The 16,921-nt window shown below is 35.4% G+C and overlaps 1 protein-coding gene across 1 annotated transcript in view; it reads left to right on the top strand.

Moving 5' to 3' along the window:
• Positions 1-1,426: 1,426 nt before the first annotated feature.
• The window catches only part of nostrin (nitric oxide synthase trafficking), a 29,608-nt gene continuing 14,113 nt past the window's right edge, over positions 1,427-16,921 (top strand). The window contains 9 exon segments of the mRNA NM_001113604.1: positions 1,427-1,475; positions 5,624-5,709; positions 5,950-6,033; positions 8,280-8,342; positions 8,424-8,505; positions 8,791-8,853; positions 16,230-16,328; positions 16,401-16,526; positions 16,594-16,692. Of these exon segments, the coding sequence (NP_001107076.1) occupies positions 1,449-1,475; positions 5,624-5,709; positions 5,950-6,033; positions 8,280-8,342; positions 8,424-8,505; positions 8,791-8,853; positions 16,230-16,328; positions 16,401-16,526; positions 16,594-16,692 (729 nt within the window). The 5' untranslated portion in view covers positions 1,427-1,448.

Genomic DNA, 16,921 nt, shown 5'->3' with positions numbered 1-16,921 from the left:
AGTGCTAGTCACTGGGCCACCGTGCCGCCCATTCTGGATAAAGGAGGAAGAAGGGGAGGAGGGGGGTTTCTTCCAGACAAAGATAGTTGTAGAAAGGAAATGAGGATATATATATAGTGGTTTGGGATCCTTTGATTGGAGGATCATAATTAGTTAATGTGGACCAGCTGGGTAAATCATGAGCACATGCTTCTCTCGAAATTAGTTTAAAACTAAACTTCACTTATACTAGCAAAAATAAATAAACTAAAGGATAAACATGTTGTAATTCATGTTAAGTCACATATTACCCTCCAAATAAAAATTACAATGGAATTATATGCAGACAGACAGACGGACGGATAGATCAATGCAATAATGGCTGTCAAAAAGAGAGAGGAGACCAATAAAAACATTAGTGATGTGCTTGCAAACACACACACACACACACACACACACACACACACACACACACACACACACACACACACACACACACACACACACACACACACACACACACACACACAATTATATAAATGAATCATTGTTAATGTAGGTGAAGCAGTGGCACAGTAGGTAGTGCTGTCGACTCATAGCAAGAAGGTCGCTGGTTCGAATCTCGGCTCAGTTGGCATTTCTGTGAGGAGTTTGCATGTTCTCCCTGCGTTCGCGTGGGTTTCCTTCCGGGTGCTCCGAAGACATTAAATTGAAATGACATTGTGAATTGGGTAGGTTAAATTGTCCATAGTATATGAATATATGAGGGTGACAGGCCCAGACGACAGGCCGGCTGGAAGGTGTAAAAAAAAAGTCGTTATATGGACAAGTCTAAATGGAGGACTTGTTCTAAAAGAGCCGACCCCGCAACCATACAGGACTAAGTCCAAAGAAGAAGAAGAATCATTGTTAATGTACTGATCATTATGTTGCATTGATAATTAGATAAAGCAATTATTGAATTGAAGAGAGAGAGAGAGAGAGAGAGAGAGAGAGAAGTAGAGGTTTGTTAAGCTCACTCATACCCAAGCACACTTCATAAAGCACAATTATTTTCAGAAATGGAGTGATTGTAAGAAAGTGTCCAGTGCAAATGTGCAACACTGGTGTCGGTTTATGTGTCAAGGAGATGAAAATGTTTTCCACAGGTGGTTTGTCAAGCCCACTCACCTCTGTGAGTTAAAGCAATGTATTTGTAAGCGTTTTCAGACTTTCAGCTGGTTGTATAAATGATCATACAGTTTATTGGCTCCTCAACACAAACATCAGCTGACGCAGCTTCATGCATAGTGAAACACAGTAATCTCAATAGCGAAGACTGAAGCTTCATTCCACCACTCCTTCGCTTTTATGGTGGGTTAATGATGCAGTAATCTTGCGCTGGTTTCCGCATGCGTTTTTCAAGAACAGAGAGAGACTGGGGTCAAAGTTTGAGCCGCAGAGTTAAAGAACGACCAGCGTGAGTGAAGATGAAGGACCCACTGAGCAGCTGTACTGTGAGTTTCATATGAATATCTTCATAACTGCTAATCTGACGTCCTTGCTAGAATATAATTATGCTCGAATTTAGTCAGTGTTGATGTCTGCTTTATATCATACACTGTGGTGGAGGAATCACTTATTAACTAGAGGAGTAAAGTTCTGTCAACTCGGTTAGGCTTTGCCTGAAAAACTCTGGGAAATGAATGAAAGTTTAGGCAAAGAAAACAGCTGATTGATTGGTCTCAAGCAAATAATGGTCACATTTGATTTCAGGGGTTACCAAACTCGGTCATGGAGGGCCAGTGTCCTGCATATTTTAGTTCCAATCCCGATTAAACACACCTGAACAAGCTAATTAAGCTCTTTCTAGGTATAATAAAAAACTTCCAGGTCGGTGTGTTGAAGGAAGTTGGAGCTAAACTATGCAAGACACCGGCCCTCCAGGGCATCCCTGCTTTGATGTACAATTCATGCTATTCACAAACCACTAACTGTGCCTTTTAGCTCAATAAACTGCTCATTACCTGCTTATTAATAGGTAGTAAGGTAAAAGGGTTTAGGTATTGGGTAGGATTAGAGATGTTGTATTTTATAAATGCTAATAAACAGTTAATGTCTTAATAATAAGCAGGGGATAAGTAAGAAGTAAACGTTGTGAATTTTTACTTGAACTTAAGTGTAAGCCCAACATTGTTAAATGGTTGCTAGGGAGTTCTGGATGGTTGCTAGGGTGCTTTGGTTCTAAATGATGAACAGGGTCCCCACTTTAAGCCAAATTCCCTGACATATGCTGACAAAAAATTTAAGTGACACAGAATTCCCTCCCATTTTGGCCACATGGTAAAGTTTTGAATTGAAATGAATTTTATTTGACAGATTTTAGACAAATTGTACAAAAAGTATTCCATACACTTTGTTAAAAAAAACTGTCGAGGATAAAAACACAATAAAGCCCTGGGCTTATTTCCATTGTGGTCCTCTGTTAAATAAAAACAATGTATGGCTTCAAAATACTAATGAAGAATAAAACAAACAGTCGCCACAGAGGTACGAACAGTCAACTTATCCAGCACATGTTCTACACAGCTAATGGCCTTCCAGCCGCAAACCTATTCACACTCAAGTAACATATAAATTAAAACATCCTTGTCCACCATGCAAACTAATTATCCTCAAACAACCATCTTTTGATAGCTTTTTTGAACAACCTTAAATCTTTTATTTCCTTGATTGATTTTGGTAGTTTGTTCCACATGATTGCACTTGTATATCAAAACATTTTTCCCCACTAAACTTTTAAATTTAAATAAACAAATATTAAAATCCCAACTCCTAGTACTGTATGAATGCTGTTGCCTCACCTTTTGAAAATAGTCCATCAAATAACTAGGAACCACATTATTAAACATTTTACGCACCATTCCCAGTTTTAAAAAACACACTCTATTACTAACAGTTAACATACCTAATTTATTAAAAGACTCTTTGTGCAAATGTGCTCTAGGATGCATTTTTAAAATTATTCGTACTAATTTATTTTGTGCCTTTTGCAATTTCTCCTTCAAACTCTGTGAGCAGCTACTGTACCAAAATGACGTAGCATGATCAAAATGGGGTTGAATTAAAGCTCCTGCCAACAATTGTAAAGAATGAACATCCAACAGATCAGATTGTCTTGCTAAAAACCTAATTTTTCCACAAATCTTCATAAAAACTTTTTTTGCCATATCATCTCATGATAATTTATTATCTATTAAACAACTCAAATAATTTACCACATTTTTTTACTGAATTTTCCAATCATTAATCTTAACTACAAAATTATCATCTTTTTAAATTTTACTCTTGAAGCAAATAAAATAGCCTCTGTTTTACCCATGTGTAAAGAAAGTTTGTTGTCTAAAAACCAGTTGTAAACACTTTTTAACAGTGAACTCATAATTTCTTCCAGGGCCCTTTTGTCATGATGAGATACTAAAATTGCGGCATCATCAGCATAAAGATAGAGCTCCTCTGAACAACAGTATTTTATGATTCATGTATTTTTCCCAACGTTTATTTATTCTTTTGAATTGCATTTTGCAATCTCGATCTTGAAGAACGTGTAATTTTGTGTACATTTTTAGAGCAAAATACCACAAGAAACACCATAAATATTGCTATGAATTTTGAGTCACTCAAATTTATTTAAATCCTTTAAGGTTGCAAAAATTGTTGCGCAAAATGTGGTGGGACTGGTTTAACACTGAGCAAACAAAACCGGCCACAAACAAAAAAATACTTGGACAAAAAAAAAAAAATCCCTGACTTTCAAAGTATGACCTTTTACTATTCTATGATATTTCATTAAATTCCATGATAGTTGGAACTTAATGCCAGCCTAGCATAAAGTTGGTACAATGTTGAACGTTATTTGGGACTATAGGGGACTCTGAAGTTACATACAATATTGTCTTACACTTTTCATGAATTCAATAGTAATTGAAAAGTATGTTTTACACTCACAAAGCCAAGAGTAAAGTGTTCAAGTGTGGATAGATGGAAAACGGATGGATGGATTGGCATGTGAATGGATGGATGGATGAATGGAAAACAGATGGATAGATAGATTATCAAGAGGATGGATGGATAAATGTAAAAAGAGATCGGATGGGTGTATGAATGGGCAGGTAGATGAATGGAAATGGATAGACAGATCAATAGATGGATTAAAAGATGTATGGAAAATGGATGAATATATGGAAAACGGATGGATAAATAGAAAACAAATAGATGGGTAGATGAAGGAATGGATGGATGGATATATAGAAAAATTGATTTATAAATGGAAAACAGTTGGATAAAATGTAAGATGGATTGATGAATGTATGGATCAATAGATGGGCAGGGGGATGGATAGATGAATGGCAAATGGATTGGATGGGCAGGTAGATGGATGGAAAACGGATCGATGGATCAGTAGATGGATGGAAAAAAGGATGCATGGATAGATGGAAAACGGGTGGATGGATGGATATATAGAAAACAAATAGATGGGTAGTTGAAGGATTTATGTATAATGAAAATAGACTGATGGATGGAAAACAAATGGATGGACAATAGATACATAGAAAAACGGAAGAAAGTATAAAAACAGATGGATGGATGCTGTCGCGACTGGCTTGCATAGTTCAGGATTGGTAGAGCTACGCATCGATGAATTTGCTCTTCAGTGTTTGAACTCTCAGTGATGATTTTAAATCACACTGAACTGAGCTAAACTGAACTGAACTTAAACACTAAAAACTGAACTACTGTCATGTTCACCAGCGAACAACCACCAGATGTCGCTGGTAAACACACACACACTTAGAACTACACTTTTCCTGGACAACAACTTCATACATGCTCTTCGCCCACACACCTGCTTTCTCATTTAGCTTGATTTACATTCACACCTGAGGACTTTTAGAGACTGATTAACACACACTATTTAAGCCACACATTCACTCCTTCAGTTTGCCGAGTCTTGTTATCTGTCACAGTGACATTACAACGCGTTTCCCTTTGTCTGCCTTTGCCGTGTTTTTGATCCTTTGCCTTGTTTATTTATTTAATGCTGTTTGCTGCCTGCCTCTGACTAACTGCTTGTTGTTTTGACTTCGACTCTGGATTGCCCTCATACATCTGTTTGCCGGTATTGACCACTGCTTGCCTGACAATTCTAATAAACCTGCACGTGGATCCAAACTTCTGTTGTTGGTGTCACTCCCCGTCGTTACAACTACACTGTTCCAGTTACTATGACCATTTATGTGAAGCTGCTTTGACACAATCTACATTGTAAAAGCGCTATACAAATAAAGCTGAATTGAATTGAATCAATAGATGGATGGGCAGGTGGATGAGTGGAAAACAGATAAATGGATAGATGAACAGGGATGATGGATTGGCAGGTGGATGGATGTAATAACAGATGGATGGATCGATAGTTGGATGGGAAGGTGGATGGATGAATGGAAAACGGGTGGATGGGCTGGTAGATGGATGGATAGTTGGATGGAGCATGGATGGGCAGTTGGATGGATAAAGGATGGATGGGTGGACAATTATATAGAAAGACAGATATACATGTTGTGAATGTGTGTTTTGATTGGTGTGTGTGTGTGTGTGTGTGTTTCAGTATAATCTGCTGTATCAGGAGCTGAAGAGAATCTCTAAGAATGGAGAATTTTTCTGTAAAGAGCTTCTGGCTGTGTTTCAGCAAAGGTAACACAAACTCTGCTTTTATTCTCTTCGGCTTGCTGTATTGCTTGACCTCTAAGACTAGACTACACTGAAGATACACTCTGGAGGCCAAAACACAAAGTAAAAGTTCTGTAAAATGGTCAAAATATGCTTTGAAATGTTACGGGCAGAATCTCAGTGAGGATTCTCTGCAGGCTCCTTTGCAATAAACAACACTAGCACAACACACACACACACACACACACTTTTCTTTGAGTCTAGATCTGAACTGGAGATCAACTATTCAAAAGGACTTCAGAAGATTGCAGGAAAACTTCTTAAAGTCTCCAAAGAGATGAGTGACAAGTGAGTGAACACATCTTACGACTTTCAATGATGCGCCTAAAACTTAAAATACATATACACACAAAAAATGACGTTTGCTGTAAGTTCAAACTACTTATTTTAAATGAGCTGAAACACAATTATTGATTTTTTTTGTGGGGGGTTCGGGGGATAATAATAATAATTGATTTGTGTTCAATCCAATTAAAACTGTAAAAACTAATAAGTTAACTAAATTCCTTCATGTTGTGTGAAACTCAGCATTTTTTACAGTGTGGTATCGTAAATGAAATCAGAATTACTATAAAAAAGACATTTTTTTAAATTTGTGTGATATTAGCAATAAATATTTAAACAGAAAAAAAGTATGAATACATCAATAGAAGTATGCATGCTCACACGGAATCTGCACGCACAGAACTCACAGAACTGCAGATTTTTAGCCCATTATTGATTTTTTTTATTTACTTGTGTAAATGTGTGTTAATTTATATTTATTCAGCTTTTTAATTAATTACAGTAATATTTTTGACTAATGTTAAGTATTCATATTATTTATTTACAGTAGTTTGTAAAGTAATATGTTCTGTCTTTTTATATATATATATATATATATATATATATATATATATATATATATATATATATATATATATATATATATATATATATATATATATATATATGAGAGACTTGCTTTGTTTACCAAACAAAGTGGGTCTAATTGGATTTGCATTGTAAACATTAAATACAAGTTAAAAAGATATTACTTTTTATTTCATATATTAAGGTTTTAGTTATGACACTCCCAAAGTCATTCCGCATATTAAATATTAACACAATTCTGCGCAGTATTAGCAAAAATGTATGAGATTCCGTCTTGCCCTAGAAATAAGTTTTAATAATAATAATAATAATAAATAATAATATTATAAATATAATTTAATTTATATGAATTTTATACATCAACATTATTATGTTAGCAACTTATTTGTTAGAGTGACTGTTAGATTTTTAAGTTATATTAAAATAATGATTATTGTGATTTTAGTAATAAATATTAAACAAATGCATAAAAAATAAATAGAAATAAATTATATATTAATATTATATGGTACACCAATGCTATTATATTATATCAGTTTTAATTTGTTAGCTTTTTAAAATTATTTATATTAAAATGGTCTAATCAAAAATATTTTTACATGGTTAATTTTTCACTCACCGGCCACTATATTAGGTACTATAAACTGTCACAAATACCAGCTGCTCGTTAATGCAAATTTCTAATCACATGACAGCAACTCAATGCATTTAGGCATGTAGACATGGTCAAGATGATCTGTCGCAGTTCAAACCGAGCATCAGAATGGGAAGAAAGGGGATTTAAGTGTCTTCGAACATGACATGGTTGTTGGTGCCAGACGGGCTGGTCTGAGAATTTCAGAAACTGTGATCCACTGGGATTTTCATGCACAATTATCTCTAGGGTTTACAGAGAAGATATCCAGTGAGTGGCAGTTCTGTGGGCACAAATGCCTTGTTGATGCCAGGATAAGGCACCAAATTATCAAGCGTGATTCATCTCAGACTGGTTTCTTGAACATGACAATGAGTTCACTGTACTCAAATGGCCTCCACAGTCACCAGATCTCAATCCAACAGACCTTTGGGATGTGGTGGAAGGGCAGAATCGTATCATGGATGTGCAGCCGATAAATCTGCAGCAACTGTGTGATGCTATCTTGTCAGTATGGACCAAAATCTCTCAGGAATATTTCCAGTGCCTTGTTGAATGAATGCCATGAACAATTAAGGCAGTTCTGAAGGGAAAAGGAGGTCCCACCCAGTACTAGTAAGGTGTACCTAATAAAGTGGCCGGTGAGTGTTTATATTAAAAACAATAATTAATATAAAAAAGTACAGTAAAAAGTATTTTAAAAGTACATTTTCCCAAAAATTTTAAATGTTATTTTTATTCATAAAAATATCTTAAAATTCTTTGTGCAATTTACTTTCGAAATCAACAATATATTAAAATCTTAAACCTAAAAGTTCAAACCTTTAAAAATGACGCTTTGATTGAAGTATAAACAAGCGAAAACAACAAGTATTGCATGTCAGGTCCTTTTTACCCATAGAATTGGACAAAGAGTGAGACGAGTATTGTTCTTCAGTGTCGAGTTGTTTTCACCACATCAGCAGTGCAGGTTAATATTTGATGCAGTTGCTCTGCAAACTCATTGACAGTTTTTCCCTCTTCAAAGCTCCACGTATCATGCCTGGTCCTTCATATCAGATGAGATGTTCGCCTCGGCAGATGCCCACCGGTACCACACTACACTGCATCATTCTCCTCGCTTCATTATTCATGTGGCTGCTGTGCATTTATATCTGCATTATTCTTACAGCATTCTGGGAAACGCTCTCAATCAGGATGTCATTCAGGAAATCCGGCAAATCCTGGATGAACACGGCAAACGAAAAAGGCCGGTATGTCACATCCAGTCACTAGTACTGCAGAGTACATTTTTTAATTCATCAAATTTTACATTTTGACCAATTATATACAGTAGTCAACATTTGAAGTGAATCAAAACCTTTCATCAAAGTTGTTCTGAATCTATTGAACAACATCCGTTCAAGTCCTAGGACAAACTTGAAAACCTTTTTTGATCCACTTCAATCGTTGACTACTGTTGCATGACAATATAACTACATGTATACATTTACAAAATGATGTTCAGCGGCATTTACATTAAGTCTTCATGTACACAGCTTGACAATGCAGTGGAGAAGTCTGGAAAGCTTGTTCTCACAAACTGGAGTGAACAGATTAAGGTAAGAACATACAGCTGGAAGCTCTATAAGTCTTAGGGATTTGATCAAGGAATGTAAAATTAAATTGGGGTTCATAAGCTTTCTGTTTTATTTGAGGCCATTTATCTGCTACAGGACATAAAAAGAAAAAGTTACTTTTTATCCTGCGATTACCTCACATTTCAGAGAAAAAAAAACAGCTATAAAAGTATGACCTCATAGAGCTGGTGCAATGCAGACACAACGCAAGTGTTTTATTTATTTATTTGTTTTTTTTTGCTAATTTTGGCCCAGCGCAGGTATCATTTTTACATCCTGCGCCACGTTGTTTAAACAAATGCATTTGCGCGTATTTGAGGACCCAAGGTTGTGTTTGAAACAGGAGATGTGATAAGGCGCATTGGTGACATGTTGCTATTTTGAGGCATATAGACTGTGTCATTGACAGTGTAGCTATTAGCCATATCAGTTTGAGCCTGAATTAGACCGAAAATGAAGAGGACACAGTTGAACCTCATGCCTGGGGTCCGTTCTTCGTACCTCGCTTAAATGATCCAAGATTATTTGGCAGATCCTGGATCTTTTAATCTTGATAACTGATCTCTCGCTAATTTGGTTCTTCAAACAAGTTCGCGAATCAGATTAGAATGTCTGGATGAACTGATCTGAGATCGCTGTGTGTGTTGTGAAGGAAAGATCTATCGATCCTCGAAATCATGATCAGCAATGCAATGATTGGCTGACGGCACAGCAGCGTAATGACATCATCTGATTAATATTCAATTATCCATGTGAGCAAAATTACATCAAATTAGCAGTAAACGATTTGTTAAATATAACACGCAATAACCTTCCACATTTGTTGTGAGCTGCAGGCTTTACACTTTCATGTGTCAAGAGTATTCATCATGTATTTCAATAAAAATCAATGTATTTAGTTCCACATTTAGAAAAGATTTTCTTTATTATAGTAGCCGTTTTTTAATCAGTGTAAAGAATAACTGGTTGTTTACAAAAGCATTTTCATATTGGTAAAGGCGTCTGCAACTTTTGTGAAGCATCAAATCACTGGCATATTAACTGTCAAAACATGTTTATGACTGCATAAATGTATTATTGCTTTATCAATGTATTTAGTTCCACATTTAGAAAATATTTTCTTTATTATAGTAGCCATTTTTTAATCAGTGTAAAGAATAACTGGTTGTTTACAAAAGCATTTTCATATTGGTAAGGCGTCTGCAACTTTTGTGAAGCATCAAATCACCGGTATATTAACTGTCAAAACATGTTTATGACTGCATAAATATATTATTGCTTTAAAAAAAAGTCACATACAGTGCATTTCTATTATACACAATTTGTACTAAGCGATCTAAAAAGTTCATATCAATACGTTTTCTCTTTGCACCACCAGGTGGCAGTCTTTGTACTTTCAATTCGAGGGTGCAGATTGCATACGTTTTATTAATATCAATAACTTTATTTATTTTATTAATAACTTTTACTTTATATATGTATATATATATATATATATAGTTAAAAAATATGTACCATTTTCCCAAGTGTATATAACTACTACTGTAAGAAAATATCAGAATTCGGAACATACTTTCTGTATTATCTTTGCTTGAACTAAGCCGATCTAATCCTGTTTATATGAATTGAACCTGCTCCTGATCAGGTTTGACCTAGCAGAACTGTTGCTATGACAACAAATCTCGGATCAGCTTTGAAGAACGAAACCATCCTGGATCGTGTCAAATCTTCAATATCCAAATCCAGCTAACCGAGTAATCAACGTACGAAGAACGGACCCCTGCTCTCTAAAATAAAACCTGACAAGGGTCTTTCATTTATATTCGGGTTTTAAGCATGTGTAAGTAATATGAAACGTTCACGAGATGTAGAACGCACTAAAGCGGCTGCACAGAGAGATAAATATGCAGCAGAAGATTGTTAATGTTTATAGGGGGTTTAATGGATAACTATGAATTTGTAGCTAAATTGTTAGCAGTGCTAAACAGCATTTCCTGTTATTTACATCCTTGTTTACATCCTCACTACAACATACCATTAATGCTAGACACTATGCATGTAATGGATCAATTTTAACAACTAAAAATACAAACAGGTTGTGGCTCACAAACCACAGGTTGTGCTATTACGGTCGGAGCTGCTCCTGGGAGAGATTTTGGAAGCTGTCCTTTGTCAAATGCTAGAGCTATTTCTTTTTTTATAATTCTCTGGAACATAATTAAAACTTGACTGCAAGCACGTCAGCAATTTAGCTTTCTCCACAATAACATTACAGCCTTTGCTGCATGGGGTGTAAGCACATGGTGATTTTTTTTTTCCACAATCATATGTTTTTGTCTTCCGTCAGAAAAAAATAGCAGACTACCTCATATCGCTCGCTCCACGGAAAAATCTGCATTTATTTAATGCCCCGCTGATACTATTATATCACATAACCTTTTTACATTTTTAATATAAATCATTATTTTAAAGATTATGTCTTGATATATGGTTTCCTCTCTCACTCGCGGCTCAAGTGTGCATGCTGCGTGTAATGAAAAGACAATGACAACACGCGCTTATGTTTTTCTTTTTGTATTTTTGTAAACAGTTTTGTTATTCAAACATGATATTGCATTATTTTGCATACATGCTTTATAAGCTGTAAAATGAAAGCTAAAGCCTATTTGTTGTGTCTATGATGCAGATCCAGTAGGCCAGGGGTGGCCAGTCCTGTTCCTGGAGATCTACTTTCCTGCAGATTTCAGTTGCAACCCTTATCAAACACACCTGTCTGTAATTATCAAGTAGATTTCAGGTCCTAATTAATTGGTTCAGGTGGGTTTGATCAGGGTAGGAGCTAAACTGTACAGGAAGGTAGATCTCCAGGAACAGGATTGAGCACCCCTGCAGTAGGCCATCAGCATCAGCGCTGGTTTGGCATCAACTCATCTGTATCAAACAGCAATATTCTTCTTCCATTTTGCGGTGCTGTTTTTTATGTCACTAGGAGACGACTGAATCAGCTGCGTATTGATTGTGTGCGAGTGTTGCTGTCTATGTTGTTACAGTTATAATATTTAACAATATTGTGATATTTAAGCTTTGTAAAGTCATACAGCTCTAGATAAATTGAAACAGTGAGCACTAGTCCTTCCTCCATCTTTAAAAGTTCTCTGTAGTTGTCTTAACAACACAAACACTGCTGCTCTGGGATGAGCTGCGTGCAAAACACTTGCGGCTGTTAATAAACCATTCAAAAGACGCCCTTCTTAATACAATAAAGCACATTCGTTCTGCCCCTTTTGCAGCCAAACTCTAAAAATATATAAGATTATATTTTTTAATTGTTTAACTCAGTGGTTCTCAAACTTTTTTCACCAAGTACCACCTTAGAAAAAAATTGTCTCTCCAAGTACCACCTTACGACGCTATTTTTTAACCAGTATTAAAAATAGCGTTGTGGGCCTAATTAAGCAGCTACAGGTGTGCACAGTTTAAAAACGATGCAGATTACTTCCTATTGTTAAGAATATGTATTATTGTCAGTCACTTCAAACATTTTAAATGTTAAATGTTAAATGTCTGAACATTAACTGTGCTTGCAGGTAAAAAAAAAAAAAAAAACGTTTTAGTTAAAATGTGCTTTTAAAGGTTCATAAAAATGGCGCTGTTCTTAAAAAGTAAAAAGAAAACTGCTGCACTTAAATCTAAAGTATTCATAATAGCCTATTCATCAAAAGCTAGAAATGCTTGGACCTCATAAATATAGGCTATATGTCATATTCATACACTTTTAGACAAATCTTGAAATGTTAAATGTACATATGACAGGGTTCATACAGGGACAGCCTAATGAAAATCAATTCCAGCACCTATTTTTTTTTTTTTTAAAGACTGACATGCTATGTATTGAAGACCTGAAATATATTCTCTGCAACCCATAAAACATTACATAGGAATAGATACACATAAAAAACATTAATAATAACAATAATAATAATATTTATTAATCATATATTAATAATATAATAAACCTGCACTTAATGCTTGTGAAATCTTTTTTGTACTCAAGGAAAAATACTATTACGCTGCTAAAATAACACAAATTTTAGTAAATAATACTAATATTAGGTAAAAGTACAAAGTACTCTTTTAAAAAGTACTAGTTGGTTACTTTTGAAAAAAAAATAATCAGATTTTCATTATGAAATCACTTTTTTAAGTGTAAACCTGATTGAATGGTTTAATTGCTTAAATCTCAAAGCTACATGTATAGGAATTTGCACCAACAAAGGAAGTATGGTCGATTTTTCCTTTCATGACAATTAATCTTTTTTCAATAGCACTGGCAAAACTACCACATAATCGTTAAGGCCATAGAGACACTTTTGCCCATTTTTAAACAATATTTTCAAGCTTTGAAAGGTTTAACTAAAGTATATGGTAAAAATATTTTAATTTAGCCTTTTATTTACATATTTTACACTATTTTTTTTTTTACAATATGGCAAATTTGTTTCTTAAATAGCTGTACATCACATGTAGATTTTATTTTACACTTGATCTTAATCTAAAATACAAAAAAAATACAAGTACACTGTCAGTAAAAAAATAAAACAAATGACTTCATTTTACTTGAGGTATTTGACATATGACAACACTACATTTATCAAAGCAGTGCTTTAAGAGCCTTATTGTTAATTTTGATAAATAAACAATAAGTAACAACGAATTGTTTTGACCTGTAATGCTTTAAGACAGATCAGAATACAGCTAAATGTATAAATCACACAAATACCTCATCCAGAAACATTCCAGCATAATTCTTTTGTCGTAAAGAAATAAGTTCCACCTTTGCTAAAAGTAAGTTTCACTTCACAATACAGCCAAATAAGAAAAAGAAGACAATTTGCATTGTCATCGATCATGCATCAATCTAATTCTAAATACTTGATAACTTTGAATACTTTTGACTAAATTTAGTCAAGGAATAAAGATAAATAATGTCTACTTTAATAGTGGAGAGATCGCGATTGTATTCAATCTGAGTACACAGGCGATCGTGAGAGGACTTGCAGTTCATTTGAAAAAAAAAAAAGCCTATTTAGGAGCTAGCATATCTGTTTTAGCGATTTGCGTACATGAATGCGCTCTCTCGTGTTAAAATAAAGCACTCGCCACATTTGCAGAAATGAGTAATTGCGCAATACCTTCATTCCTGCGCCGCCATTCAGAATGTATTTAGAGGAGTGACAGGTCAGAGGCGAGTCGACTGGCTGTCGGAGAGCGAAACGTGTTTGTAGATCATCAAATAGGCAGGAAATATGTCCGCGGTTTAATTACTCTGCTAGATATCTCTATAGTGAAAACATCCGAGAAGCATTATTCCAACAAAACTTTTGTTTTTAAGTTGTTTTCTCTGTCTCTGCAACACAGAAAGCCTTTGTCCCGCCCTTACGTTTCACGCGACTAGAAAAGGTCGACTGTGATTGGCTACTTTTCATGTGAGTCAAATCACCCTTCAGAATCAATTCTTAAACTTCGGAAACTGATTTTCAGCAGCTTATGACACAATGCACTAAAATAAACATTCTAAGCACAACGTTGTGGTCGTACGCTTCACAAAACAGCCAATGCTGATCACATCGATGTTATATTACGCATCAAAGGATTAAAAGTGTTGTTTCTTTCATTATTTGGCGATTCCTCCGCGTACCACTAGGAGAAAGCCCGCGTACCACTAGTGGTACGCGTACCACAGTTTGAGAACCACTGGTTTAACTGAATCATTTATCAGTTACAAACGCACCCTTTCAGTTAACGATTAATCGATTATTTTGAGCATTCCTACTGGTAAAGTATGTTTTGATTATGGTATGCTGGTTTATACTAGTTCTTTCTGGTCTTGTGCTGGTCAGGTACAGCATATAACTAAAAATATAACTACTAATAGTTTCTTACATTAATAATATAATCCTTAATTATCTGGACAACGTCAACCATTTTCCGCTGAACACCACACAGTGTTGACAATACATGATATTAAAGGCTTGACTAAGTTAGGGTAATTGGGCAAATCATTGTATAGCGATGGTTTGTTCTATAGACAGTAGAAAAAAATACAGCTTAAAAGAGCTAATAATATTAACCTTAAAATGGTTTTAGTAAAATTAAAATGGTTTTAATTCTAGCCAAAATAAACCAAATAAGACTTTCTCCAGAAGAAAAATTATTATAGTAAATATTGTGAAAAATTCCTTGCTCTGTTAAACATCATTCATTCATTTTCTTGTCGGCTTAGTCCCTTTATTAATCCGGGGTCGCCACAGCGGAATGAACCGCCAACTTATCCAGCAAGTTTTTACGCAGCGGATGCCCTTCCAGCCGCAACCCATCTCTGGGAATCATCCACATACACATTCACACACACACACTCATGTGTACCTGTACCACATGTCTTTGGACTGTGGGGGAAACCGGAGCACCCGGAGGAAACCCACGCGAAGGCAGGGAGAACATGCAAACTCCACACAGAAATGCCAACTGAGCCGAGATTCAAACCAGCGACCTTCTTGCTGTGAAGCGATAGCACTACCTACTGCGCCACTGCCTCGCCCTCTGTTAAACGTCAGTTGGGAAATATTTGAAAACGAAAAAAAAAATTACAGGAGAGCTTACAGGGTTTAACGTTAAGGATTTTTTCTACTGGGCCAATTGGATTCCAGATTTTTTTCTTGCCCTGCCAAAGTTTTCACTGGCCAGACCAAAAAAAAAAAAAGTTAATAGCTATTTCTTATCCACATATTTTAAATAATGTGGCAATAAATAAATAAATCAGTGAATCTAGAATTTAAACATTTAAAATATGTAATAAATGTATAATGAGCAAAATTTAATTGCAAGATTTTATGCAAACGAAAGAGCAGTATGGAAAATGTGCTGGTGTTTTATTGCAATTCTAAATAATTGTTATGAAAATGGCTTGCCAAACTGACGACAACTTTTTTGTTTGTTTGTTTGCTTTAGATTCTTAATTTTGTACCCATGTAATTGTTTGCTTCCAAGACTTTAGAAACAGATGTTTTCTTTTAGCCTAATAGTTTGATGTTGCTGTCATGTTGCCATCGTTTCACTGTACTGGTTGTTACCAGGTTACGAAAAAAAAATTACATGCTCATCGTTACTGGCCGGTCACAATCCTGTCTACTGTCCGGAGCGTATTTCACGCTGGCCCCGGGCCACCGGGCAGTCCTTATTGTTGAGCCCTGGCTAATAATTTTGACCTCAACTGTGTATTTATTAATTTGTGTAAACAATTTATTATTATTTTTTTAATTAAAAGAAGTAGTAATGAGCAGAAATGTGTTTTTCTACAGCTAAAAAAGAAGCTGATCGGGTTGACAAGAGAACATGAAGCTCTCTTCAGCTTTGTAGAGAAAAACAAGCAAATCTGTACAGAGAAAGAAAAGCAGAAGGTATTTGTGACTAAGCTAAAGTGGGTTACCATTATGTTTTTGGACATCAGATGACTTTCTTTTTTATTCTAGATGTTCAACAGATTGAGTAAATCAGCAGAGCTTCAGGTCAGAGTGGATGAAGAATATTTCAACACTAACATGGAGGGTCACCACATCCGCCTGAAGCTGGAGAACACGCTCAAAACATGCTACCAGGTTCAGATTGTTATTTGATACTTTCAGGAAGTTATTGAGTTTTGACTTATTCTGGCCTGTATTTCAGATCGTTCAGGAGCTTGAGAAGCAAAGAATAGAGACTCTGGCCAACACCCTGAACAAGTACAGTCTCTTCATGACTGTTTATTCACAGACCGTCATTCATGTAAGCAAATCTATATGAAAATTATCAAAATGTCAACAAATAAAGCATAATGAATTGTCCCTTCGCTAAGCCCCACCCTCCTTGGTTACTGTTGCTACGCCTGCTTTCGTGCCTGGCACGCCTATAACAATATGTATGCGCCAGTGTCAGACATTGTCAGGGATATTATAGTCTTTTTTTTTTTAAATATTTATTTTTGGCCTTTTTTAGACAGGACAGAATTGAAACA

The sequence above is a fragment of the Danio rerio genome, chromosome 9, assembly GCF_049306965.1.
Source record: "Danio rerio strain Tuebingen ecotype United States chromosome 9, GRCz12tu, whole genome shotgun sequence".
NCBI lineage: Eukaryota > Metazoa > Chordata > Actinopteri > Cypriniformes > Danionidae > Danio > Danio rerio.
The sequence above is the reverse complement of the archived record's forward strand: the minus strand, read 5'-3'. Positions and strand labels throughout refer to the sequence as shown.